The 27,820-nt window shown below is 45.0% G+C and overlaps 1 protein-coding gene across 4 annotated transcripts in view; it reads left to right on the top strand.

The window, feature by feature from the left end:
• UNK (unk zinc finger) overlaps window positions 1-26,022 on the top strand; it is a 61,069-nt gene extending 35,047 nt beyond the window's left edge. For 2 of the 4 annotated variants that reach the window (XM_039501230.1, XM_039501232.1), the window contains exons 9-17: window positions 159-206; window positions 995-1,195; window positions 10,852-10,920; window positions 11,525-11,699; window positions 12,992-13,093; window positions 14,588-14,776; window positions 17,903-18,084; window positions 19,037-19,294; window positions 19,682-26,022. In XM_039501230.1, coding sequence (XP_039357164.1) covers window positions 159-206; window positions 995-1,195; window positions 10,852-10,920; window positions 11,525-11,699; window positions 12,992-13,093; window positions 14,588-14,776; window positions 17,903-18,084; window positions 19,037-19,294; window positions 19,682-19,837 — 1,380 coding nt within the window. In that variant the 3' untranslated portion in view covers window positions 19,838-26,022. The remainder of the gene's footprint in view (window positions 1-158; window positions 207-994; window positions 1,196-10,851; window positions 10,921-11,524; window positions 11,700-12,991; window positions 13,094-14,587; window positions 14,777-17,902; window positions 18,085-19,036; window positions 19,295-19,681) is intronic. The other 2 variants (XM_039501231.1, XM_039501233.1) reach the window with 2 other exon arrangements.
• The last annotated feature ends 1,798 nt before the right edge of the window (window positions 26,023-27,820 follow it).

Here is a 27,820-nt window from a genome sequence, read left to right as displayed (position 1 = left end):
TTTTTGTCATTTCCTCAGTCATCAGGGCAGCTGCATGTAGTCTGCAAACAAATATAGCTTTGCTGATGATAATTTTACATGAGTAATTAATCAAAGGAAAATACTCAGTGAAGTAACCAACCTCGCATGGCCTGTTCTGTTTTGTATTTGTACTTTAGGTGTGGAGTAAACCAGGAACTCTGCCAACTAGCCCCACCTCCACCACAGTAAGTAGTGACTGCAGGGGAGGGAAAATAGCAGACAGCCTGTGTAAAGAATCAAAACATTGTAGGACGCTCCCAGCACTCCCTCTTTAGATCTCCAGCCCTCTCTATGCAGCATTTCAAACTTTGGGATCAACAAGCATGTGCAAACATAGTTCTAAGTTGCAGAAATAATCCCGTTTAAATGCATGATGCATGGTTGTGTCCCAAAGGAGAGAACCTGTTGGGGAGCCTTGTTTTAACACTGGTTGTCGATACTTTGGCCTTGTCTACGCTAGGATTTTCAGACTAGCAGGGTGCAGTTCCACAGGTAGATGCTGTAGCATATACACTGCTCCTGCAGGCTCAGGTGTTTTTACTACTGTCTAACAGGGTTAAAACACTGTTCCTCCTCAAAGTGCAGACAGGATCCTAACCTGAATCACCCGGTAGCTTAAGGAAAATGAGAAGAGCTTTGATCAGGCCTGTGAACTCCATGAGTTGCATGTGAGGCTGCAGAGGGGTTGAAGTGTCTCTAGAGCCTCAGGTTACAAATCACTGGGCTAACTCCACCACTGTGTTGCTGAGAAATTACAACAAAGAGCCATTATATTTGTGAGATTTGCACACAAACAGTATTTTGTGCTCCCCCTACTGGCTGTCTATATTTGTCTCTTTGTGCTGACCATCAATAAAGCTAATGCACAAACAAGGAAGTAAGAGAATCAGTGTCCTTAGGAATCATTTGATTCAGTGCTACTGACTGTTTGAACTCTCCATTTTATGACCCTTGTGTTTTCTTCTCCCATTAGATTCTTTGTAGGAACAGCAGTCTCGGAAGTCCATCTAATATATGTGGGTCCCCTCCTGGTGCCATTGGGAAACAACACAGCTTGGAGAGCATTGGTTTTCCCACAGACTCAGTAACAGCAGCGAGCAGCTACAAGAAGGCACCAGGGTTTGAGCGGGAGGATCAGGTGGGAGCTGAGTATCTGAAGAGCTTCAAATGCCAGGTAAGAAGGGAGTGTTGGGTGGTGGAGAGCAATTGCCTGACTTAGTTTTATTGATTCCTCCGTCTGTGGAACAAAAGTAACACGCTATTGCCACAACGTTTGATTCCCAAATCTACTCTTCCACTCCCAACCTCCGTCAATCCATTCAATCTCACATCAACTCGTGGGTGTCCTACTGCCATTGCAAACTCAGTCTGTCAAAAATTTAGCTTCTCCTCTTTACTTCAAGTCCCTGTCCACCTCTTTCCTTCTCTATTACCATTGGATAGCAACTTGATGTCATTTATATATCCTCCTTCCCTATCCAGGTTCTCTTCGGATGTAGAATATCCCAGAATTAATCTTTTCCTCTCTCTCTTGACTGCTAAAATCCTTGTTCACATCTTGGTCACCTTGATCACTGCACCTTGATCTCTGCTGTTGTCACCTTTCACTTCTCTAGTCTGTCTAAAACACCACTGCTAGTCCTCTTCCTCTCCCACTGCTCCAACCATATCATCCTTCTTCTGGAATCTTTTCCCTGGCTTCCACATTAAATTGAGACTCCTTGTTCTTCAAGTAGTGTCCCTAGGAGTGCTACACATCAGGATGTGCATGAGCCTGTACACTCTTGATTGGAGAATTTTGTGAGCAGTGTTCATGGGTCTGCACCTGCTCTCTAGATATCCATGTGCTCTGGGTCAAGAATATAAGGCAGGGTTGACCCGCCACCATTCCACTTCTTACTGAACTGTCTGTGACTTGAGATGGAGCGTCGTGTTTTCCGTTCGTTAGACACACAGCTTGCTGCCTCTCTTCGCTTAATTTTTTGGTATTTTATTTTTATAATTACTCATGTAAAATTATCGTCAGGATGATGAAGGCCCACTAGGAAACGGTGGAGGTAGCAGCAGCAGCCATGGTGGTGAAGTTCGTGCCAGTAGCCTTTGTCTGGTTTTTTCCGTCTGTTCTTTTTGTTCTTTGATACTTTCCCCACAAAATCTTTTTCTTTTAAGGACCCAAAAAGGGAGTGATGGGTGGAATAGCCCACTCCTCATTATTTTGTCCACCAATTAGGTTTAATTTCAGACGTACCAGTTTTGGCTTGTTAACTTCCGGCTCCACATCTCCTGTTTTTTACAAGCATAATTTCAACACAGTCATTGAATCATCTCAACTCAGCCTTTTTGTTTAGATTAATTCAATTATTCTGTCTCCCTTTCATACCTTTTTCCATCAACATTTGTTATTAAAGGTTATTTTAACATCTTATGAATTTTTACCTACTTTTTAGAGTTGAGCTCTCAATTTGGGTAAATTTGTAGGCCCATTTGTCATCACACTACTTACCCTCTGACCCTACCATCTTCAACAGTGACTTGTCCTCTAGTACTGACATAGTCACCAGTTTCCCACAAACTTTTTGAGTGTACTGAGAGTAATTTCCTGCTGGTACTGCCACATCCTCTGGTACCATCTCACCAGCCAATCAAGTATCAGCCTCTGGTACCAGTGCAGTTACAGGACCCTTTCCAGATCCCAGTACCAACTTAGTCACTGGTAGCAGCACCACTTGCTCCTCTGATGGTCACTGAGGATGACACCTCATCAGAGGTGAAAGTAAGCCAGCAGGGCTCTGGCGGCTCTGGCGGCGCTTTAAAGGGCCTGGGGCTCCACTCAGCGGCCGGAGCCCTGGGCCCTTTAAATCACCACCAGAGCCCTGTTGCCCTGGGGTAGCGGCGGCAGGGCTCTCACGGTGATTTAAAGGGCCCAGAGCTCTGCAGCGGCCAAAGCCCGGGCCCTTTAATTCGCTCCTGAGCCCCGATGCTTCCAGCCGCCTCTGCAGCTGGTAGCTCCGGGGTGATTTAAAGGCCCTGGGGCTCCCGGCCACAGCCAGAGCCCCGGGGCCTTTAAATATTGAAAGGCCCCACCTCTCCCGTTTGAGGCCCCGCCTCTTCCAGTTGAGGCCACGCCCCCGCTCAGGACTCCGTGGTACTGGTAAGTCCTTTAAGTTACTTTCACCCCTGCACCTCATCCTATTCTGACGTGTCTATACAAGGTTCCTCCACCTTCTCATGCCAACCTCTCTCCCTTGGGGTACACTCTAAGGAAGAAACTTCTGGCAGGATATACACCCAGCAGCCCTGGCAAAGAAAGCCACGGGGCCTTGCCCCTTTCCCTTCCACCACAGTGGGCTTATTGGAACCCAGAGGCCCCTTTTGGCAACCAGTTCTACTTGGTCATATCTCATAAAAGGACACACCAGGAGCAATAACCGTCTCCCTTGGATCCTGCTCTACAGGAGGCTCTTAGAGAGGGGCAAGAACCAGCTGAGGAAGAAGAAACACCACCTTCCCACAAAGCCTCCTCCTCACAACATGAGGCTGTCATGCCTCCCCCACCATCTTATACCAATGATTTATAGGCATTTCAAGACTTTATAGAATGAATATCAGGAGGAGATACAGGAACACCAACATTCCCTGTTGGACATCCTTCATACGTCTCCTCAGGGCAAAATCACCTTTCCCATCAACAATGCTTTGCTGGCCCCTGGCTGTACGGTGTGGCTACCATATTACCTATATGTAAATGGGCTCACAAAAAATAAGAGATCCCACCCAGAGGCTCAGAGTATTTTTTTTCTCCCAACCTACAGCCAATTCTCTGGTTAGCATGGCTGTTAACCAATGAAACAGGCAACATCAGTCCCACTCAATGCCATCTGACAAGGAGGTGAAATAGCTGAACCTTCTGGACCATAAATGCTGCTACTCAGCCTCTTTGCAGCTCAGAGTAGCCAGTAACCAAGCCCCGATGGCAAATTATGATTTTACAAACTACTCAGTTTTTATCTTTTATTGAACACCTGCTTCAGGATCAGAGGGAACAATTTCAAGCCCTCATAACAGGCCAGACAGTTGCTAAGGTGTCTCTCCAGGCCTTGCTCGATGCCACCAATAAAGCTGCATGTTCCATGGCTATGGTAGTAGTCTTGCACTGAGCTTCTTGGCTGAATTCCTACAGCTTCCCCCACGAGGAAAAAATACTGTCAAGAACCTTCCCATTGAGGGACCCAAGTTGTTCAGCAATGCCATGGACACGTCGCGCCATTCTCTTAAAGACCCCCTGGTGACACTGATCTCTGGGCATCTAAATGCCTGCAGCAAAAAGAAAATACAATAGATCATAAATGGGTCAACACTATCATCCCATCCACTACCTGCCCCCCAAGATTGGCTGAACCCCCCACAGAAAGAAGCCCAGGTTCACTAAGAAAGGACTGTCCCCTACAGTGATGTCCTAGTCGGCAACATCCTCAAAACGACAGTTTTGACCCTTTCCCTCTCTCCACTCTTATGGGGATTGTCTCTCCCATGTTCTACCTTTCTGGGAGCTCATCATCTCACACAGTTGGATCCTGGAGGTGATTTCTACTGCCAGTTCCACCCATTTCAGTTCCTTCCAGACCCCCAACTCCCCTGTCCCACCCATCTTCAGGAACCCTTCTCATGAGGGTTTCATGAGGCCTCCTAATATAAAATCAAACCTGTTCTACCACACTTTATCTGGAAAGGGTTTTATTTCTGGAACTTCCTGGTCCTGAGGAAAAACAGGGGATGGAGACTAATTCTTGGCCTCAGGACTTTGAACATCTTCGTTCACTCTCAGTGTTTCAGAATGGTAACCCAAGCAGTGATAATTCCCTCTTCCTTCAGAACACTTATGCTCGTATAGCCGTGCACCCCTCACACAGATTTTTTCTACATTTTCTGGTGGGCAGGGACCACTACCAGTATTGCATTCTACCCTTTGGCCTCTCCACTGCCCCAGTAGTCTTTACCAAAGTCCTCTCAGCCATCACAGCCCATCTTCGCCAGATGGGAATAATCATATTTCCCTACATGGATGATGGTTCCTGAAAGGTCTCTCATTTCTTGAGATACAGACAGCAATCTCTGTTCCATTCACTGGACCTCCGCCTCAATGTGGAAAAGTCTATCCTCACACTCACTCAATGGACTTCATTGGGGACACTCTGGATTCATCCACTGCCACAGCATACTTGCCCAAGGACAGATTTGCCACAATGTTCAGCCTCGTTTCAACAATACAACAGAGCCTATAAACCACAGCAAGGGATTTCCTGCAACTTCTGGGCTATATGAAAGCCTATACATTTTAGCAAGACCACGCTTTTAGTGTCTTCAAGCCTGGATGAGAACCATCTACCACCCCAACAAGCACAATCTATCCAAGCGTGGGTCTGTACCTTGGTGGGTCCTCAATTCTCTAAATTGGTGGACAGAGCCACAAAAGGTGTATGTGGGGTCAATCTACTTCTGTAGCCCTACTGAAAAACATACCTGTCTCAGCCACCTGGTCTTCAGTGCACATGTTTTCCCGCATTACACTCTTGTGCCTGCTTCCAGAGCCGATGTGACTTTCAGTAATGCTTCCTACAAACTGAATCCACCTCCTCAGCACCCTCCTCTGTGACTGAAGTACTGCTCGGGAATTTCCTGCCATGAAGTCCCCATAGGGACACTACTTAAAGAAGGAGGAGAGGTTATTTGCCTTGTACAGTAACTGGAGTTCTTCAAGAAGTGTATCCCTATGGATGCCCCAGTATCTGCCATCCTTCCCTTCTGCCTCAGAGTCCTTTTGCTGAGCATTCATGGCTGAGAAGGAACTGGAGTGATGGCCGGTCCATCCCCTTTATATCCTCATACTGGAGCACAAGGGTATCTAGGGTGCAGGCATAGACCCACAGATACTGCTGACAAAAATTTCCCATCAAGAGTTGTGGAGGCATGCACACATCCTGATGTGGAGCATCCATAGGGGCACGTATCTCGAAGAATACCAGTTACTGCCTGAGGTAAGTAACTTCTCCTTCTCACTTGCCCCACATAATCTCATCCTGACCTATAACTCAACTGTCATTCCTCTTATTCTTGATGTGCCTCCCAGTCCTCTTGCATAATTGCTCCCTTTGTCTCTTTCCATTCTCAGTTTAAAGCCTTAATAATACTGCTCCCTAAGCTTAGAACAATCTCCTGTTTCTTGTCTGACATGTGCCACCTTTTCCACCTTCAGGTCCAATTCTTCCATTGATTTCCTTCCTTGGTGTTACCAGTAATTTCTCTGCATTTTCCCTTCTGAAATTGATGACTCACCTGTGTCCTGGACAGGGATGGTGGCTTCATCTTTATTCTGTAAAGTGATGTTCTGTAAATTGCTGTTGCTGATGATATTGCTAGTGTGATAAGTAGATTTTTGTTAGGGATTGAAAAAGACATTTTCACAGACATCTTTTCATGAGGGCTGGTCTCTACCAAACTGAGATATGGTTGTATATTACTGAAAGCAGAGGTGCCCAGAAAATCTGCCTTTAATCTGGCCACATTTAGGCCCTGTCTACATTACGTTGAGAAAATTAGCATAAAGCCTAAAAGGCACTGTCCACGTTGCACTTCTGTTACAATACAAACAATTGAAATCCCCAGCTTAGACAAGGTCTTGAAAAAATGACATGATTTAGAAGTCATTAATATCATGTGTGCCCACATGATTTTTTTACAGCTGGGTGGAAGAGTCACGTTTCAAGCCTGCCAGGAAGCTAGTCTTGACCACTGTTTGGTTTAGTTAAAATGATTTAGTTGTGGAATGAACAGCGTTTAAGCCCTATTAATTTAAACCGTTTTCAAAACCAGTTCTGGTGTTTGCTTAACATGGGCATGGCTTAAGAAACCAGGAATTGCAAATCTATGTAATGTGTCTTTGGGCTCAAAGTGCAGGGCTGGCTGTGTCTCCATCACATCTCCCTGCTAAGTACAGCAGCTTGTAGCCTTTGTTTAAAAACAAAAGAAAAGCCACATGCTCGTTTTCCATTGCAAGTGCTGTAGGAAAGGAGTCACTGGGCAGCTCCAAGGCTGAAGGACCAAGAGAACCCCAGTCTCCTGCTAACAGAGGCCAGGCCCAAGGGAGACCCTGCTCTGGAGAAAACATGGGCAAAGAGCCCAACCTGAGGAGGAAGGGGGAGGGAATATAAATATGACACTTAGAAGGGCCCTGTCTCCAGATGAGTGTGTGTGAGTGAGGCCCAGTCTGCACCACAAACACATTGTGTTCTGGCACTGTGCTCTGACATAGTGTGGTGTTGCGTGTGTGCATGCAGCCAAGTTGTATCGTAACTATGCTACTGAACTGTGCTAAAGCCCTGTAAAGAAAAATCTACAATATTCAAATGGAGGTGCCCAAAATTAGGCATCTAATAAATAAAAGCAGTCTGATTTTTAAGAGGTGCTGAGAGGCCACAGTTTGCATTGACTTCAGTGGGTCCTGCAGGGTCTCAGCACTTTTGAAAATCAGGCCAGGAATTAGACACCCAACTTTAGGCGCTCATATTTGAACATTTTGGTCAGAAGCTTTTGCCTAGTTCTGTAACCTGGGTATGATGTAGATTTCATAGTGATAGTATTTAAATGAGCCATCTCATTCCTCTCTCCTTGAGATGAATGGAGGGGAAGTTGCACCTTTGCTGTTATTGTTGTTTGGTTGAAGATAGTTTTTGGCAACGCTGAGCTAACAGAGCAGCAATAATATAATATTAACACTTAGCACCTACATAACTCTTCATCTTTAAAGTGATTTTCAAACATCAGCTAATGTTTAGCTAACAGCAAAAGATTGAGAATGCTCTTCTCAAAGAAATGAAAGATGGACTCTTACATTTCCCCAAAAATGAAAATTTACAGTTGGCAGAAAACTAGGCAAAGACCCAAAATTGGAGGCTCTATCTTCTGCCATTTTCTGCTCTCATTGTGCTACTCTGAAGGGATCTGGGCCGTCCATATTAAAGTTCACATTAGTGAACCAGGCTTTCTGTGATGCTCCATAGTGGTTCAGTTGAATGCATAAGTAATATGTCATCCAAAACACATGCCCAGTAAAACAGGGTGGTTGCTTAGCATGCATGCTAAAGCGACCACAGTACAAGTATAAGAATCTGAATGTAGCTGGATAAATGATACTAGGTTTTAAAAAAAGAAAGCAAGCAGATTTAGCCAAGAGACCTGAATATCTGGCCTGGCTTCCTAAGCAAGTAACACAAATAACTTTTCATTAAGGAGTTTTCATGCTGTGCACAAAAGAATTAGCTTTAGATCCTATCAGGTTGTGACAGAAGACTGGAAAAGCTGCGCCAATAAAACCCCTTTTAGTATTGATCCTCTTCCACCCCTTCATGTGCAGTGGGGACGGAGTGTGATGTACAGCACGGTCTCAGAGTCACAACTCCTGGGTTCTGTGCATGACTCTGCTGCTGAGTTTCTCTGGGACCTTTTGGCAAGTTGCTTAACCTCTTCATGCTCTAGTTTACCTAGGTGTAAGATGGGCATGATAACACTTATTGCACAGTGGGGTTGTACAGCTTATTTTATTAGTGTTTGTAAAGGCTTTTAAGCACTTTGGATGAAAGGTGCCAGTAACCTGCAAACATGCTGCACAGCAGATTTATTCTGTGCTGGATGTGGCATGTTCTGTGTTTCATCCATAATTTACATCACTCTTTCCTCCCCCGCGACTCAACGGAGCAAATTATAGATTGAAATTCTATCTCCGCTTTTAATTTTTCTGCCTGTTTTGGTTAGTTTTGTACTCTCTAATGTTATTCAGAAATACAGGTGTTTCTTTACTACTGTACCTGGGCATGAAGGAGAAAAATGTGGAGTTTTTAACTGGTGTTGCACCAAATTCAGGGTTGCAGACATTGGGGCTGGCCCTGAAATGTATTAAAAAGCTTCAGTGAGGCTTAGCTGCAACATTGCCAAGTGTGTTGGCAAGAATCCTCTCAGCAGGGGTGGGAAAAACAATGGGCAGTGATTCTGTTTGTATGCATGCGTATCTCTCTCCACTCTAACTGCTGACTCCTGCTTATGTCACATTTTGCATTTAGATGAGTGTCAGCAAGGAAGAGATGCACTGGGTGATCTAGCAGGCGTGTTATCAAACACACACAGATGTGCTAACATAACACAGCATCAATTGCACACAAAGAAAGACAAGCCTGAGATCAGTTCAGTTGTGACTGCCACATACACACAGTGCACTATTTAGGGAAAGCAGTACAGAAAGATCTTTGTGTCCATATCTCACCTGCCTGTTCACCAGACCGTGGCCCCCTGTGGGCATAAGATTAAAGCGATAAAATGAATCAATTAAGTAAAACAAGAGAGGAATTCTATGCTCTTCTGCTGCTCTTTCTCCTCTTAATTCATTCAGGTGACAGGGTCCATCTTCAGCAGTCAATCATTCATCATTTTCACAGCAACTTTTTTTTGTCTAACTCTCCATCCCATCTTTCCCTCACCCCAAAAGGGTGAACCAAAAAGCTGAGGCAGATCATGGCAGGCAAGTGCTTCATTTTCTCTGATACTGTTGTGCCTCATGCCTGAACCTCCCCTTCTCCCTACTCTCTTAGATCTATTTATTCTCTGTACTCTCAATAAAATGATGAACAGCCCTTTTTATGTCTGGAATGTGTTTCTCTGAATCACAAGGATCCTGCCCAGTAAATGAAACAAGCAGAGCAGATCCTGGGCACCTTTTCACAGCCTCAGGGTGTGTAATTGATCCCATGTTGTCTTCTGTCACAGATACAGCAGGATAACAGCAGCCATACCTCCATAATAAACCATTATGCAATGACATGCTCACGAGGGAAGTTTCTTCCTGACCCTCGTTATTGTAGTTGGCGGTTGGCTAATAATGTCCTGAAGCAAGAGGCTTGAAATCACTTGTAATTTTTTTATCTGAGGTAGTGGAACTGTGGATATATTTTTTTCCATATAGATATCCACTCTGTTTTGGAATCCCACTAAGCTCTTGGCTCAGTGGCATCTATAATGGCATTGAGTTCCACAGGTTAAAAAAATGATTTCCTTGAGTCTGTTTTTTTGGTTGCTTTTTAATTTCATTACATGTGTCTTTATTGTTTTTGTTAATGGGAAATGAAAGTAGGAGAGTCTGGCTCATCTCTACCCTATCTTTTTTTACATCCCTTTGTAGTAGTAATAATAATCCCTAGCTCTTTTCATCAGTAGATCTCAAAGCGTTTCACAAAGGAACTCAGTATCATTATCCCCATTTTGCAGATGGGGAAATTGATGTCACTTTTTTTCCCTCTCCTTTTTAAACTAAGTAACCCTGGTTGGGACCTTGTCTGGAGAAGTAGCAAAATAAACAGTAAAGCATCTTGTCAAAAATAAATAAATCTGAAAGTATATAAAAATGTAATGTGCTTCCTACCAATTTTATTGGAGAATGGCAGAGACTATGGGCAATGGAAAGGAATCCATACTTGGTCTTGTATTCTTAAGAAGTTATTAATGTTAATGAAGGGGTAGTTCAGTTAAATGCAAACATAATTGCAATAGATCCATAAATAATTGAGCAGAATGTCCGTGTATCGAGAGGGCGAGTGATTCAGGGGGATTCTCCATTTGTTAAACATCCAGCTCCGCTTTTTGGATTCTAAAGCATCCAGGACAACCTAATAGAAGGGGTGGGGGCTGTGCATGTTCCTCATGGCCTCTCCAAAAGCCATCAGTCAGCCATTTCCAATTTAGCTGTTAATCCCCCTGCTTATCTTTTGTTCTGTTTATTTACTGCAGCAGGCGAAAATAAAATCCCATTCACTGGAATACAGGAGCCAGGAGCAGCCTCTGTTACAGCCCAAACAGGTACGGTAATGCCAACAGAGCTCTGAGACCTTGCTTGGAGCTCACCCCACCTCAAATGAGAATGCTAGCCAGATCTGCGGAGCCAAACAAATCGGAGGAAGCCAATGACAGGCCAGACAGAGTCGGGGCACTCTAGTTCAGAAATGATCTTTTGAGAAGGGAGGGCCCTCCAGGGGTTTCTGGAGACGTGTGTGTGAAGGCCAAGGCCTGCGTGAGTTCAGGGTAGCTTCACAGTTCTGGACTGTGGCAGAGAAAGGGTCCCTGTAAAGAGGGTTTCCTGTCAGTTTCCAGGAAATGTGTTTGCTGAGTGAGTGACCCAGACCCCTGATTGTATACTACCTGTGGGTCATGTGAGTTCGTTTCAGTGAGGCCTGAAGGATCTTTGTAAGGCTGAAAGGAAACAAACCTGTAGACATGAAACACAAACAGTTAATCTCCCCCTCTTTCCCCGCCCCCACATTGGTGGCAGTAACCATCTGTTTGAATGGGAGCAGCAAAGAACACGTTCACTAATGTGCCTTGGCTGATGCCGTATCTCTGCATGTTATTGAAGTGATTCTTTTGTGGATATGTTTAATTTCTTACCTCCCTCTTCTTGTTTCAGGACATACTGGGGATTCTTCCAGTGGGCAGCCCTTTGACTTCCAGCATCTCTTCCAGTATCACCTCCAGTCTGGCAGCTACACCACCAAGCCCCGCTGGCACCAGCAGCATCCCAGGCATGAACGCCAATGCCCTTCCTTTCTACCCTACCAGTGACACAGTGGAGTCTGTTATAGGTAACACTGCTTGTTTATTTACACGGAGTGAGGCTCTCAGGAGGGGCTCTTCAGGCATGAGAATTGGAATAACATGTTGCAGCCATGAGGCTGAGGGATGTTACAGTGTGCTCTAGTTTCTTATCCCACACTTCCCTGGTAGTGTTGGCACCTCCCAGCGATTCTAGGGTTTCTATGACTATGGCTCAACAGATCTTTTCTGCAGATCATTATGGATGACATTCACCCCTGCACAGAGGATCAGCACCAGGGCTATGCACTCCTTAAGTGCAACTTGGGCCTTCAAAATAGTGCTTAAGTGAGGTTTGATGGTGCATAGATCGTAAGCTCGCCCTCTACACCGGGGGTGATTTTCACTCTATATGAATAACATCTGTTCCTGAGAGAGTGCATGGGTTTGTCAGACTTGGGGTAGACACTGTGTAGAGCAGAAAATCAGTGACAGTCTCCACAGCTGCAAATTCTTTATTTTCCCTTTGCGGATTTTAACAGGAGGGGCTGGTCAGCTGTATGCTGATCTCTCCCCATCCAGAGGTCCAAGTGTAGGACAAAGTCCCTAGAAGAGTAGAGCAAGGGGCTCCCATAGGGGAGTCACTGCTGTTCTGTCAGTCAGATTCTTTGAATCCTCTTTCATGAGCCAGCATTTCTGATGTAAATTAATTACAACAATAAAAGTAGTCAATACAAATGAACAGGCCCGGGGGGCGGGGACACATATATATATGCATGTATATAAGTATATGTATAGCTGTAGGTCTGTGATGAGGTATATTGTAATGAAATGGTTAGATATAGCATTGGGCAGGCACTATGTAAGTTTTCTTCACCTTATACTGTCTTTGAACCTCAGACCTGATTTGCAATCTGCCTGCTGCTGCTAGTCCATTTCTAGGCCTCTCCTCAGTACGTTGGTGATACAGCACTAGCCATAACCAAACAGAACATGGGTAGGTGTTGTCACATAGTATGGACTGAACCAGAATATCACTAGGGGGGAGAGCTGTGAGGATTGCTATTATTCCAAATTTGTATGTCTGTTTTCATGTAACTGTTGGGAACGAGCCGATATAAAATCTTGGGGAATTGGGTCAGGCAACGGAAACCAATATGAAAAGCTGCCTGTTACACTCACCACGAATCATTTACTAGCGACTGCACAGGATCGAGAGAAGGGCTGAGTACACTGTCCGGTAGACAGCCGTGGCTGTTGCAGTATGTAGGCTCTTTGGGCCACACTATCTCTTGAAGTTGTTGGTCCTTTGTAACATAATTGGTACCTCTGTGTCCGGCAGAATCTGCCTTGGATGACCTGGACCTGAATGAATTCGGAGTGGCTGCCCTGGAGAAGACATTTGACAGCAGCACGGTGCCCCACACGAGTGGCATCATGATAGGTACATGAAAGCAACAGAGCTTTCTGTGATCGTCTGCCAAGCAGTGTTGCCAGATCAGCTAGGCTGAACCAGCCCACAAAGTTCTAAAACCAGCCTCAAAAAAGATTTATTGGTTGGAAGCAACAGTTGTAACTAACTCAGGCAACCAGTGAGAGTCCTGAGAGCAAAAGATCACTCTCCATGGCTAGCAGAGATGAGTTCTTGCCAGTGGCCTAGAAATGTTTCTGAGATGAGCATGTTTTGTTTGTCTTGGTCTGTAAACACCGACCATCTAAAATGTGTCTGGTAGCTATAAAAACAGCTGAAAATATAGCAACCCACATCTCCTGAGGAAAATTCCAGGAAAAGTCACAGGGAACCCAGTGACCTGGCAATACTGTTCTACTGTCACAGGATCATTTGTAGTGTATGGCCTTATATCAAAGCATACAATGTATGTCTCATCTTCTGTATGTGACATTTGAATCGAGGTCCATTTTGCCTGTCTCTAGTGGCTTGAAAGTTATAGATCTCAGGACTCTTTGCAGAGAGCATTGGTGACTATCTGCCACCATTGCCATACTCAGTGAAACAGGTTCTTATGAATGACCTAATGCTCGCTCCATAATGGCTATTATTTGCCTATGCAGCTACTGCTCAGAACCTTACCTGAGAAACCAAACTCCATTCTGTGGATGATTTTAGATCCGATCCCCCTCAAAGGATCAACATACTGATTCAACATCCAGATTCTGTGTGCTCTGAGGGCCCCATTCCTGCCACAGCTCAGCCTTGTTGGCCTAGAGAGACAAGAAGCATGGAATAGAGGAAGTGTGATCTTTCTGTCGCTTCCTTTAGGTCTGGGTGTTAACCATTGCCTTTTAAGCTGGGATATATCAGTACAAAATGGAAGGGAGTGGGGAGAAAACTCTTTGGAGCTATCTGTGCAGCAGGAGGAGACTGCTCTCTGGTGTAGTGGAGCTCAACTCTGTTACCACTAGATGCAAGCTTTCAAGTATAGCTGAAGCCAGTTGCTCATTTTAGATTGACCAAGTGGTGATGTGATCCTCTTCCTGGTGGCTGCTGGAAGTGTATTAGTATTAAAAAAAGGAAGAGCAAATTTTGCAAGTGAATCTTCATTGCAAAGCTGCTCACTTGATATCTAAAACAAACGGTCTTCCGTAGGCTGGCAGGGACTGTGAACTCTGCAGCGGGGAGCGCATTCAGGGTCTGGAGGGAGTGCCTCTCTCTGCTTTGGCCAGTTGACCAGCAGTCTTGGTGTACTCTGAAGGGAGTCACATCTGGTCCTGCTTGGCCAGAAGGATGCTGGCCGCAGTGCCCCTTCTGAAGGTTGAGAGCTGTGTAATGTAGAAGGGAAATGGTGGGAATTCCTAGGGCTCCCCTTTTTGATAAGGAGAGGGAAGCTAACATCTGCTGTTCTAAACTCCTGTGCTGTGCTCTGGCCCATACTTCATGATCATACATTCCCATCCTCTTTGTGTGTTCTTTGTCCAGGTGGGAGTTTGCTGCAAAGTTCTGCTCCTGTAAATATCCCTGGGTCCCTTGGAAGTTCTGCCTCTTTTCACTCTGCCTCTCCTTCTCCACCGGTCAGCCTATCATCGCATTTCCTCCATCAGCCCCAGGGACACTTAAGCCAATCAGAAAACACATTCTTGGGGACATCAGCTTCTCATGGATCATTAGGTAAATGCACAGTGTGTGTGTTACATGTACATACGTGTCTATACCATGTAAGTATTTTCTTTTAAGTTAACTTTAATTTGAATGTCTTATTTCAGTGTTGCCATTTATACCTCTCCTTCCCATAATAACAACAATACTGCAAGCTGCTTTACCAACATGTAATTAATGAATCTTCACAGTACTTCTGTGCTAGAGGGAGCAAATATCCCTATTCTACAGATAGAGAAATTGAAGAAGAAAGGTTAAGTGACTTGCCCAAGTTCACACAGCACTAATGATGACTTGCTGAGGTGAGAACTTGGGAGTTCCTGGCTCCCCCATCTTGTGCTCAAACAAATAGACTGCATCTCTTTCTGCTCAGAGCTTAGGGCGAGTGATTATAGCTTAAATCCTCAGCGCAACAGAGCTGAGGTGGAGAAGGGAAGACGGTTTTAGGCCACCTTCAGTTCTTGGGAACAAACGAGGGCTGGACTGGCCCTTGGAATAATTAAGAGCATCTTCAAGCATACTGTAGAATATAAGAACATAAGAATGGCTGTACTGGGTCAGACCAAAGCTCCATCTAGCCCAGTATCCTGTCTACCGACAGTGGCCAATGCCAGGTACCCCAAATGGAGTGAACCTAACAGGCAATGATCAAGTGATCTCTCTCCTGCTGTCCGTCACCACCCTCTGACAAACAGAAACTAGGGACACCATTCCTTACCCATCCTGGCTAATAGCCATTAATGGACTTAACCTCCATGAATTTATCCAGTTCTCTTTTAAACGCCGTTATAGTCCTAGTCTTCACCACCTCCTCAGGCAAGGAGTTCCACAAGTTGACTGTGCGCTGTGTGAAGAACAACTTCCTTTTATTTGTTTTAAACCTGCTGCCCATTAATATGCCCAGATGCAGTTCCCTTCATATTGCCATTCTATAACCTGGGCTCAGCAGAGTGCAGCAGTGCTCCAGCCACATTCCCTTCCATCCCCACCTCCACTCCCCAAGGTGGGCCCCCTACACTGAGGACTGTGAGCGGCACAACACAGGCAGAATTGGGGGAGCAGGATCTGTTAAGAACCCACAGATATTTCAAGAAATCAAATCATTTGATTGGCTGAATGTTACAGTGACTCTTTTGTTATCAACAACAACAGACAACAGGGCTTCCTTTAGACAATAGTGAGAGAGCACTTATCAAACTTGGGAGATTTTTTTAATTTTCAATGCTAAATCTCAGTAAAGTAGCTAAATGCTTCGCTAATCTATTGCTTCATGCATCTAACAACGCCATGTCTCATGTCTTGCAATCACATTCTTTGCTTGTTCAGAACAAGCCTTTTTGGTCTTGCTTGAATGGCTTATACAATGACAATAATGAGAAAAGACCTATCAGAAGACAATGGTGTTTAATTACAGCTGGTTTTTATCATGGGAAAAGTCACAATTTCAGTAAGAAAAGGGAAATGTCACAGAAAACATTATTTTAATAAAGCTATGCTTTTTATTTCAGCAGAAAAATGTTAAATAGCTTGTATGCATATAACCACACAGAGTGCACCACACAGAGTGCAGAATCCAATAAATGGAATAAAATTGCAAAATGCATTTAGTGATCTGAATTTTTTTTTAAAGCAAAATACACAATAGAGGAGTGGGGATAATTTGAGTCTTTTCAGCTTTTGATAAGGTTTTCTGACATAGTAACTTACCGGTTTAGAATGTAGGACTTGTCCATACAGCTCACTGAATGCAGCCGAGCTCGAATGCCTAGTGTGAATAGTTATTGTTTGTATGTTTTTATTATTTGTATTACTGTAGTGCCTAGGAGCCCTAGTCATGGGCCCAGAGTGCTAGCTGCTGTACAAATACAGGGAGCTTACAGTCTAAGACAAGAGACAACAGATGGAGCCAGACAGGCAGGGGAGTACAAGGAGACAATGAGACTTCATGGTCAGCATGATAGGCTGTGGTATCAGCATACCAGCAACCTAATCATTGCCAAACTCCCTTTCAAGAAATCTAGAACAGCAATAAAAATAAAACATTAAACTTCTGTAGGGCTCCCTTTCCCCCACTGCCAATCCTTTTGCTTTACCAGCAGGAGGGCAAATGGACAGACATTCTCTCCTGCCTCTAAGCCAGGGAAGCCAGGGACAGTTTTTGAACCAGCATAACTATGTTGGTTGTACATGCATCCGACGAAGTGGGTATTCACCCACGAAAGCTCATGCTCCAATACGTCTGTTAGTCTATAAGGTGCCACAGGACTCTTTGCTGCTTATGTCGGTTGTGGGATTTTTTTTTTTTGACAAAATAATTATACCACCTCTAGTGTGGATGTAGTTATACTGCTATAGAAGTGCCTGACACCGGTGTAGTTTATTCCCCTTCCCATACAGGAATAAGCTATACCAGTTTAAGGCACCTTTCCACCATTAGAGTTGCATGTGCACTAGGGCGTTGTGTTACTCTTATAATTTAGTTAAAAGTGGTGCAACATTCTAGTGTAGACAAGCCCTGAAAGAAGCAGTAGAGACCCCAAACTAACCAGTTTCTGCCACTGGGTTTGAGATGCCCAGCAAGGGTAACCAGCTTCTTGGTTCTTGAGTGCTGCTTCTGACTGAGATGCTCCCTGCATCTGGTCTGTATGCACTGGTTTAACTTAAATTTGGTCTTCAAATTAGTTTGAGGGTCATGGTGCAATGACTTTTGAGAACTGCTGAGCTAGCGTAAGGCTAACTAGGCTACTGCATGACAAGCTGAAATGATCTTGGGGAAGTTAAACTGTCTGTCACAGGAGCAAACGGGGGGATTTCAGTTGGGGTAAGCTAACTTGATTGAAAAACTCCCCTTTAGAGCCTGTGTAGACAGAGCCACATTCAAGAGGAGCTTCTTTCTGGCGGCAGGAGACGTCAGTTCCCAAACTACACACTCAGCTACCTAAAAGTGTGAGACCTTCAGTATGTGAGCATTGCTGTCTCCAAATGGATGACTATCTCCTGAAGGAGTGAACTGGTTCCTAAAACAATCCTCTGCCTTCTAAACATTCACTGTGAGCCCCGGATTTCACAGGGGCAGGGAACAAGTGGGGAAACCGCCGACACCTGTGACATAACCCTCTCTGTCTCCTCGTGAAACAGGTTTAAATGGGATGAACAGCAGCATATGGGAGCACTTTGCTTCTGGGAGTTTTTCGCCCAGTACCTCACCTGCGTTTCTGTCAGGTCCAGGTGCGGCTGAGCTGACGAGACTGCGACAAGAACTGGATGAAGCCAACAGCACAATTAAGCAGTGGGAGGAATCCTGGAAACAAGCCAAACAGGTACAGTGCAATTTGCGGGGGATGTGGCAACGGGTTGTCAAGGCATAGCCAAAGAGGGTTTTCAAACATAGAGATGATGTAAGGTGATGTAATTCAATCCCTCTTAGAGCCAGAATCCCTGAGAGCTGGTGTACTTCATGTGCTTAGGAGCTGGAATGGTTTAAGGCCTTGTCTACACACTAAAAGTTGCACCAGTTTAACAAAAAGGGCCATCTTACACCGATTTAGTTAAAAAGAATCCTGTGGCACCTTATAGACTAACAGACGTTCTGCAGCATGAGCTTTCGTGGGTGAATACCCACTTCTTCACTTGCATCTGAAGAAGTGGGTATTCACCCACGAAAGCTCATGCTGCAGAACGTCTGTTAGTCTATAAGGTGCCACAGGATTCTTTGTTGCTTTTACAGATCCAGACTAACACGGCTACCCCTCTGATACTCGATTTAGTTAAAGTGGCACAAAAGACTGTGTGGACACTTCGTATTTCAGTTTAAAGCAAGTTTATTTCATTTTAGCATAGTCAAGTAGGAATCCGTTTAAGCTAAACTGAAAGCAGCCATTTTAAAACCGAAATAAGAATCTCCATACAGAGGCTCACAGCAGTTTAATTAAATTGGTGTAAAATCACACCTTAATTAAACCAGTGTAACTTTCCCATGTAGCCAAGGCCTTAGTTACTGCAGAGAGTAGCAATGATTTAACTTGCACTTTCTTCCATCCTTCAGTTAGCCACTTTTTTTTGCTACACCTCTCCTTTGGTGTCTCGGCATTCAAGTTATGCCAGTGCACACACCACCTGGGAATCTGGCCCACTGATTTTAAGGGGGTGTAAATTTCATGTTGGCAAATTGGTGTGAATCTAAATAGGTAGATAAGTAAAAGGGAGTCTCAGCTGGTCTCGGATGCTGACAGAGGGTTTATACTGACTCTCTCTTTTTGCTTGGACTTGCAGGCATGTGATGCTTGGAAGAAGGAAGCAGAGGAAGCGAATGATCGTGCCAGCACAGCCAACATGGAATGCGAGCTGGCCCGGGAGCAGAGGGAAGCCCTGGAGCTGCAAGTGAAGAAACTCCAGGAGGAGCTGGAGAGGATCCATGCTGGCCAGGACCCCCAGCTCCTGCGCTCATTCTCTGATCTAGAGACCCTCTCACTCTCCACACTGTACACCCTACAGAAACAGCTGCGCGCCAACCTGGAGAGAGTCGACAAGGTGAGCATGAGGGACCTTGGGGTGGGAGCATTTCGCTTACCTCTTACTTTCCAACTGGTCTATAGAGATCTAAGGCCTCGTCTATCCAGCCAAAACAGAAGTTAGCAACTTTTTTGCTCAACCTGAGTGAATATAGTCAAACTGAGTTATAACCAGATTAAACAAATGCTGTAGCCGTGGTCTCTACAGCTACAGAGACCAGGGCTATAGCTAGAGTACAATTTTAAATCTAAGTAGGTCAGGGAATAGAACCTAAAAGTACCCAGGAACCCAGCTCTCAATACACCAGCCTGTGCTGCCTCACTTTCACTTCACAAAACTGATGGGAATATACTCCACCGTGTGCAGGTTTGTGATGATTATGTTTTGGTTTGTCCTCTCTTGCAGGCAGTATTTCAGATGCAATCAGTGAAATGTCTTAAGTGTCAGGAGGAGAACCGGGTGGTGTTACAGTGCCAACATGCCGTGCTGTGTGAAATGTGTGCCGAGGAGGGCGAATGCCCCATCTGCCATCCCAACAGGCCACACACTCTCCAATCGTGACCATTCAAGGACACTTGGTTTCTCATATCAGATAGAACTTTTTAACTTTATATATATCTATATCTATATCGATATAGATATAGATATATAGATATATATAGATATATATATAAAAAAAACAAAAATTAGTTGCAGAGCACTTTTTAATATTTTACATCCCCCATCTAAACTGCCCCTCTCCCACTCCCCACTAATTCTAACCATTTAGGAACTTTGAGAGCTGTTTTTAATACAGTGCAAAGGGCCATTTGCGAAGAGTCTGTGTTTTTCCTCTTTTCTATTTAGGATATAACAAATTTTTGACTATTTTGGGGGTTTTGGAGTTGGGGAGAGGGGCCTCCAGGTGCTTTCCAGAGTGAGGGTTGGACTCATGGCAGAGGAAGGAGATGAATCCCCATTGCTCAATCATGTCTTCAAACCTTCACTCTTTTACTGACCCAGCTTGTTAAAGCCATCCCCACTGACAGAAGCCCTGTTGGGTGTCTGCTGGGTTAGAGCTTTGCTCACTCAGATGCTTGCTGATCTTTGAATACACAAGAACTTTGCCTGTCCATTTAAACAACAAAGTTCACTTTTTAGAAGGTTTTTTTACACAATTTGTATATTTGTAAGAAAAGGGAAAAAATACTGAATTTAAAGCAACTCAGGCCAGGCCAGGCCAGTGGCTAGTGTACATTATAGGTATGTTTGGGGGTCCTGGGGTTGAGAGTCCTTAGAAATACTGCCCAAACCGCAAGCTAAGGCTAATCCATAGAAGGGAGGTGGAACCACAGGTTCTGTCTTTCCTCCTGGTGGCGTCTTGTCGAGATGTATTTCAGCTTCAGGTCGGATGGTAGTCTGGAGACTTGCTTCATAATTGCATGTGGAAGAGATTCCAGTTGGTGAGTGAGAATGTCAGGTTGGGAGATGAGCTGTGAGGTGATGATCCTACTTGAACTGGCCAGATATTTCCTGTGTCACTGCCTCAAGGATAACAGGGTTTGCACAGCTCTGTGCTCTCCATGATTTTCTGGTGGGTGAAGGTGAAGCCTGAGCTCCTCCTGGGTTCTGAGGCAGGGATCAGAACCCAGGAAGTTTGTAATTTTTCTCTGGCAGTGCATCTGGTTAATATTTAGTACTTTCAGTAATCAATTCTCAGAAGATCTCTGTGAGGGGTTCTCCTTCCATGGGCAGAGCCATTGCTGTGCCATGGTAAACAGAGGTATCCACACCAACCCACTTATTTCTGCGTCACTCTTGGGTTGTTCAGCCCAAACAGGCAGGCAGTTTGCAGGACAATGATAAATGCTCCGTCTGCTGTTCCCCAGCTGCACTCTTGCTACAGGTGCCACTAGTACTCTTGCTGTTGACACAGCATTATGCCAGTGGCAACAAAATAATTTCCATCATAGAGCAAATCACTGTCCATGTATTCCAGCCTTAAACAGTGGCCAATGCCAGAGGCTGCAGAGACAGGTGTAAGTTATTTCTTCCTGATCACAGCTGACCGCTTTATGCCCTGAAGCATGATATTTGATAACACTTGTGACTTTTAAACTTAGCTAGTGTAACTGCAGATACTATTCTTATTCACATACATAACACTGATTTGAAACTTTACTAAAGCTAGTTTGCTCAGTAATGTCCAGTGGCAGAGGATTCCACAGGGTGATTATACAGTTACTGGGACAAGATACAATGTCAGCTGAGAAAGGAAAAGAACTTTAATTTCAACTGGACATTGAAAATCCTCAAACCACCAACCATTGTGTACAAACATTCCTGGTGACTTGGTGGAGTTAGCAATAGAGTCTAACCTCCAGGTGTCTAGCAGACAGCAGCCGGACCTGGGGAGTGTAACAGGAAAGATATGGTGCCACCAAACTTGATCTCCTTCTGGTAATGGGGACAGAAGGGAAAGGAGGTACTCGGGTCCCATGAAGACACTTCCTTTTCCAAGACATTCCTTTTCCTTGTTGCAAGGAAAATCTTCCGGTGTCCTTGGGCTCTCTCTCACTCTCCCACCTCCTGCTGTGCAGGTTCATCTCTTGGACATTCAGCTTTCTGCAAAGACTGGCTGGATCCTTCTAGGGGATCTGACCTGCTGTGAGCACCATGGATCTTTACCTCCAAGCACCATCAGCAGGGGAGCTCATGCTACCTTCTACTTGTTCACTTGGGCTGGCGTTGCAATTTACTCCTAGGTTAGAATGGTGGGGAAGGAGAGAGGGGGGAACCTCCAGATTAGCCCTACACCAGCAACAAATGTTCAAGTTCATTGTTTCCCTCCAGGAAAAACAAAATGCCACTGGCCAGGACCCTGTCTAGTAGCTGAGCTTTTCTACAACCATTTCCTAAGTGTAAATTGACTTCTGATTTCAGGGGAGGCAATAACCTGCTGGGTTCCCAACCAACTAGCCAGCCAGGTCATTAATTCGTGTGTATTCTCTTTCACCGTATGGGGCAGGCAGGTTGTGAGGCACTGGGTTTCACAGCTCTGAACAGGCACTGCAAACAGGCTGACATTAATGGGGCAAACTCCGCTCTCAGGTACAAATTCATGGCTCACAGTGTGTGTGTGTATCTGAGGCCTGAGATAGACAATGTTTTATTATTACCCATTTGTGGCTCAATCCTGCAGTATCTGCAGCGGCAAAACTCCCATCAGCGTCTCTCTCTCTCTCTTGAGCATTTTTAATGTAGGCAGCCTCTAGACACTATAACACATATTGAAAAGTATCTTTTCTGTCTGAAAGGACAGTAACCTCCATGTCTGGGAGTTTTACCTGCATTAAAAGCTGCAGGATTGGGTCTCTAATCCCATCAGTGACTCCTGGTTCTGGGTGTTTGGGGCTAGTTTACCCACCTTCCCCACCCTGGAAGTGCACCGGAAACCCCAGCAGCCCATGGTTGTTAATAGGAACAATTAAACTGTTACCAGAGACTTTCAAAGTATTTCGTATTTAATGCAAGGAAATAATTAGATTTGCTTCCATGATTCCATCCTTCCTCTGCAGGGAAAGGATTAATATGCATTCCCAGATGATCTCTAAGTGCAGCTCTGTGTAGTTGTTTCTCCTCCCCTCCCACCCCCCATTAACTTGTTTTTGGTAAAAATGCTTTTTTCCATGTGTATTTTATTGCAACTAGCATCAATTTTTTAATTTTTTTTGTATGGAGCGATATTGCTGGGTGACTATTGTGGCTATGTTGTTTGGTTATAGCCTTTGAATGTCTGTGCCATGAGGTGGGGCTGGTCTCAACGGCCTGCAAACCTGCCTCAGTTTGATCTTAAAGAAAGATCATTTGTTAAAATGTATGAAAATTCTTTTTTAAAAACAAATGAAAAACCACAAAAAAGGGGAAGGAAAAACCCAGTGAAAATGAAATTTACTGAACTGTTTTGGTAACTAATGGAAAAATAATAGGAAATAAACTCTTGAATCAGGTCTGTAATATTTATAAGCTCTGAAGCTGATCAGCCCACGTGGCTACTGGATGGAAATTAGTTTGTAATGTTTGTTTTTGTTAACATTGTGGTTTATTACTCTCCTTCCTTCCTTCCTGTAGGATTGTCCATTGTGACCCCATGCTCTTTAGACAAATCGGTTTGTCCAGAGAACTGGCTGCATAATTGCAACTGATTCCCACAGGGGAAGTTCTGTGGATGTGTTCCCCTCTCCTCCCAAAGTAACATTGACCCATGATCAGCATACTCATGTCTGTCCCATTAGGATTTGGTAATTCCTCAGTAATGCAGAACTAGTTGGTCATGCTGAGGGGAATCAGACTTTTCCCCATTGGCAGATTGCTTAGCCAAGTGGGGTCCAAGAGAAATTCCAACCTGGAGAACTATATAGTTTGCCTTCTGAGCAAAACACAGTTTCTCTGTATCCTGAAGGACCAAAGAATCCAAATTGGAAAGAATCGAAATCCTCCCCCTCCCTGCCCTCACATCCTGATTCTCCCCTGCCCCACACCAATCATAGTAGAACAGGTTGATTAGCACCAGGTGTGAAGTGTGACGCTCCTCCCCAATACAGTGTATTTTGACTCTCTCTTTGTACAAACACAGTGACTTTTTCTCTCCTTCCTCTGGTCCTTTAACAAAGGCTTTTAAAATCTAGGTTTCTATGAATTTTTAATTGCTGCTCTTTCAAAACATGAAATATCTGAAATGTGAATGATTTCTTTTGCTCCAGATGGAACAGAGAAATTGATCTTTGTGCATTTGATAAATAATGTCAGGGCCCTTTTCTTGCTAGAAATTAGAAATAAAATAAGAGTGAGTTGGGGGGGTGGGGGCAAAAAAAAAGGGCAAAGGCTCTGACTCTCTCTATCAGCTGTTGACTTTACATCATCTGAGCCAGGTGGTACCTGCATGGAGCCACTGTGCTGCTCTTAAAGCAACAGAATTCTGTGATCAGCTTTTGTGTGTTATAAAAAGGGGGCCTGCTGAAATATTGGTGCTAATGCATCCAGCCCCTCTAATGTATTGTCACATGCTGTGTATTTTGGAGCAGAAAAGTCCATAGTGTAATGAATGGAATAATTAAATCAGACCAAGGAGGTCCTTCTATGGACTGAGTCACATTAAAAGAAAAAGAAAAAAAGTCTTAGTCAAAGTGGACAGTTTCCAGCCCTTCTGAATTAGCAGCACAGTTGGCTGATGCTAAATAGCTAGGGCATGTCTGGGAACACCCCCCCATAGCTTCCACCCCTCCACACAGAGTCCTTATTGGATAAGTAGCATTGGAAGGGTTCCCTCAATGACTAATTCTGCCTGCTTGGCAGTTTCCTAGCCATGACTTGAGGGAAGGGAGTATTAATTGTGTTGTGAAACCACAGTATTCTTAAAGGTCAATAAACTTGTACTTTATTATGAAAAATATTCAAGTCTGTCCACTTGAAACAGATGAATTAGAGCAACAATATTCTGCATACATACTTATATATATATATATATATATATAAATGCTAGAAAATCTCCGTAGAGAATAGCTATGAGCCTGAGCATTTCTCCGTGTTTGGGAGGCTACAGTGCATTTACATACCATGCTTAGCTCATCTCCTGACCAGATGGACACCCAGCCAAACCCAAACTGTGGCAGAGAGGGGTATGTGGCATAGTAGTCAGGTGATACGGGGAAATGGCCCAACTAGGGAGCACATTTTATCTTCCCCCAAAGGGATTTCTGCAGCTGTTCTCATACAGAAGGGGTTTATACTTTCCATACATTTCCAAAGCTTAATCTGAGCCACTAGCAAGGGCTTGCACAGTTCAGACAATGAAGAGAATTCCTCACCGTGTGAGGAAGAGTTTAACGCTGAATGGATTCAGTAATTCATTGGTGTTCCACTAGCCACAGTTCATCCTCTTGTTCCCTCTTCCTCCGCCTAGAAGGCAGAATATTCTTACCAGTGTTTTCCTCCAGGATTATAATAATCCCTGGAGCACTGCAAACCGAAAATAGATATTACTGGTGTCAAGAAAAGTATTGCAAAAGTGAAGTATTCCTGCAAATTAGTGACTGTGGATCAAAGATATCTATGGGGCTTCCCCACTCTGTAGCTTCCGATGTTAAAATAAATGCGTTAAACAATACACACTACAGTAGATCTGGTGGCAGTTCTTGACCAATCTCTCTCTTGGCCTTCCCGGAGAAGGAGCATTGGGAAGGAGCATCCCTCAGTCTGTGTAGACGGTGGCAGAATGGTAATCCGTGGTGTGTACAATGTGTTGTTGATTCCATGTATAGACTGTGATTGCAGCTGTCGTTCTTTCTCGTATTCTGTAAATACGTGTTTTGGCTGTCGGAAACCTGGTTTAGACTCTTTTTCTCGGCAGAGTGAATTTGCATGTGGGGCTGGAAGGAATGCAATCTGTGTCAGAGTTTTCAAGGGCAGGATGGATTTTCTAGAGGACAATAAATTTTTATTTTTTTGCTAATAAAAAAAAACCCAAGCAGCTTGTGTGTGTATGTGCGCACAGTGCATCCGGGCAGTGGGATGAACTTTCCGTGCGCCTTGGCCCCGCTCTTGGGAGCGAAAGAGTTCCTGAAACGAAGCCAATTACAGACCCAGCTCACTGGGATACAGCGCTAAGAGAGGCTGGGCACCTCCCAGACAGCTCTGTAGCTCACATTCCTCCCCCAAAGAGTTTACAGTCAAGATGTATCTATACCAGGGGTCCCCAACCTTTTTAGGACCAGGGACCGGTTTCGTCCTGACCCTCCGCAGTCATGCCTGCAGGCGGTCCAGCTGAGCCGTGCAACCAGCGAACCGCCCGCAGTCATGCCTGCGGGAGCTCCACAGGAGCCCCGGGAGCAGCGGACCTCCCGCAGGCACGACTGCGGAGGAAGCGCTCGTCCCGCGGCTCGGGTAGACCTCCCGCAGGCACGCCTGCGGAAGCTCCACTGGGTCGGTTCGCGGCCCACTTTCTAAGAGGCTGCGGACCGGTACCGGGCCGCGGACCGGGGGTTGGGGACCCCTGATCTATACGATAATATGTAACAGGGCTGAGACAGTCCCATCAATGGAATGACTGAGCCACATGAGACTCTTGGCAGGTGCCTCCAAACTAGCCAGGTTCGTGGGCTTGGCTGAGAGATCAGGTCTCAAACTCTTTCTTCAAGAGGAATGAGATGTAGGGTCCTGTCCTGATTTTATAGGGACAGTCTCGCTATCTGGGGCTTTGTCTTATAGAGGCTCCTATTACCCCCCCACTCCCTGTCCCGATTTTTCACACTTGCTGTCTGGTCACCCTAACGAGACGTAGCGCGGGTGAAGAAGTGGTCCCATGATGTAATCAGTAACAGTATCAAAGGCAGTGTTAGAGCAGGATCCTGGGAGTGGGACCTTGGATCTGTTCCCAGATTTGCCACTGACTCTGTGTAAAATAGCATTAAAAGCATGCTGAGATCCTTGAATGACAGGCACTATATGGGTACATTGGTGGCGTGGAAGATGGCAGCTGTCACAGAGAATGAAGATCTTTGGAAAATGCATTTTTAACACAGATGTCACTGGCCTTTGGCTCAGGCCTTGTGTGTGTTAGGAACGAGCTGGGGACACTGCAGCATCTGTCCTGGCTCTGTGTGGGGCTGGAAGGGCTCATGCAGGGTTCCCATCCCCACCATGGTGTGTCAGGGGTTGGAGTGGGCCCATGCAGCATCTCCATTCCCCCGCCCCCCCGGTGCATTAGGGGCTGGCGTGTCTTGTGCAGCTTTCCAGTACCCTCATCCAGACTCCACCTTTTTTATTATTCAAATGCCTCTTGTGCATTGAATTTTATCTTGCTGGAGCTATGCAAGAAAGCACCTCAGGACAAACGGCCTGAGCCCAGAGCCTGAGTTCCCTTCAGGGCACCACTGTCCCGGAGTTCAAGCTAAAGCAAGTCAAGGACGTAACATTAGCTCACGAGCAGGCCCCTTGGATTGGGTGTGACTCTTGGAGCTGGCTCAGCACACCCTGAGCACTAGTGCTGCTCTGGATCTGGATTTCACTGCTGCTGTAATGAGAGGGGCTGATCAAGATTTGCCAGAGTCACTCGTGGTTTTTGGTGCTCAACTTGAGACACCTTAAGAAGTCTGAAATTTTCAGGAAGCCCCAGGTTGTTTAAGATGCCTCTAATTTGCATCCAAAATTGTCTGTCACCTTGGGAAGGTCTGGCCTCTATTTCAATAGCCCACATTGCTCACGAAAGATCATAAGAACATAAGAACATAAGAAAGGCCGTACCGGGTCAGACCAAAGGTCCATCTAGCCCAGTATCTGTCTACCGACAGTGGCCAATGCCAGGTGCGCCAGAGGGAGTGAACCTAACAGGCAATGATCAAGTGATCTCTCTCCTGCCATCCATCTCCATCCTCTGACGAACAGAGGCTAGGGACACCATTCTTACCCATCCTGGCTAATAGCCATTTATGGACTTAGCCACCATGAATTTATCCAGTCCCCTTTTAAACATTGTTATAGTCCTAGCCTTCACAACCTCCTCAGGTA

The sequence above is a fragment of the Mauremys reevesii genome, linkage group 15 (assembly GCF_016161935.1).
Source record: "Mauremys reevesii isolate NIE-2019 linkage group 15, ASM1616193v1, whole genome shotgun sequence".
In the NCBI taxonomy this organism is placed as follows: Eukaryota; Metazoa; Chordata; order Testudines; family Geoemydidae; genus Mauremys; species Mauremys reevesii.
Note: the sequence above shows the minus strand (reverse complement) of the source record. Positions and strands in the feature narration are given on the sequence as shown.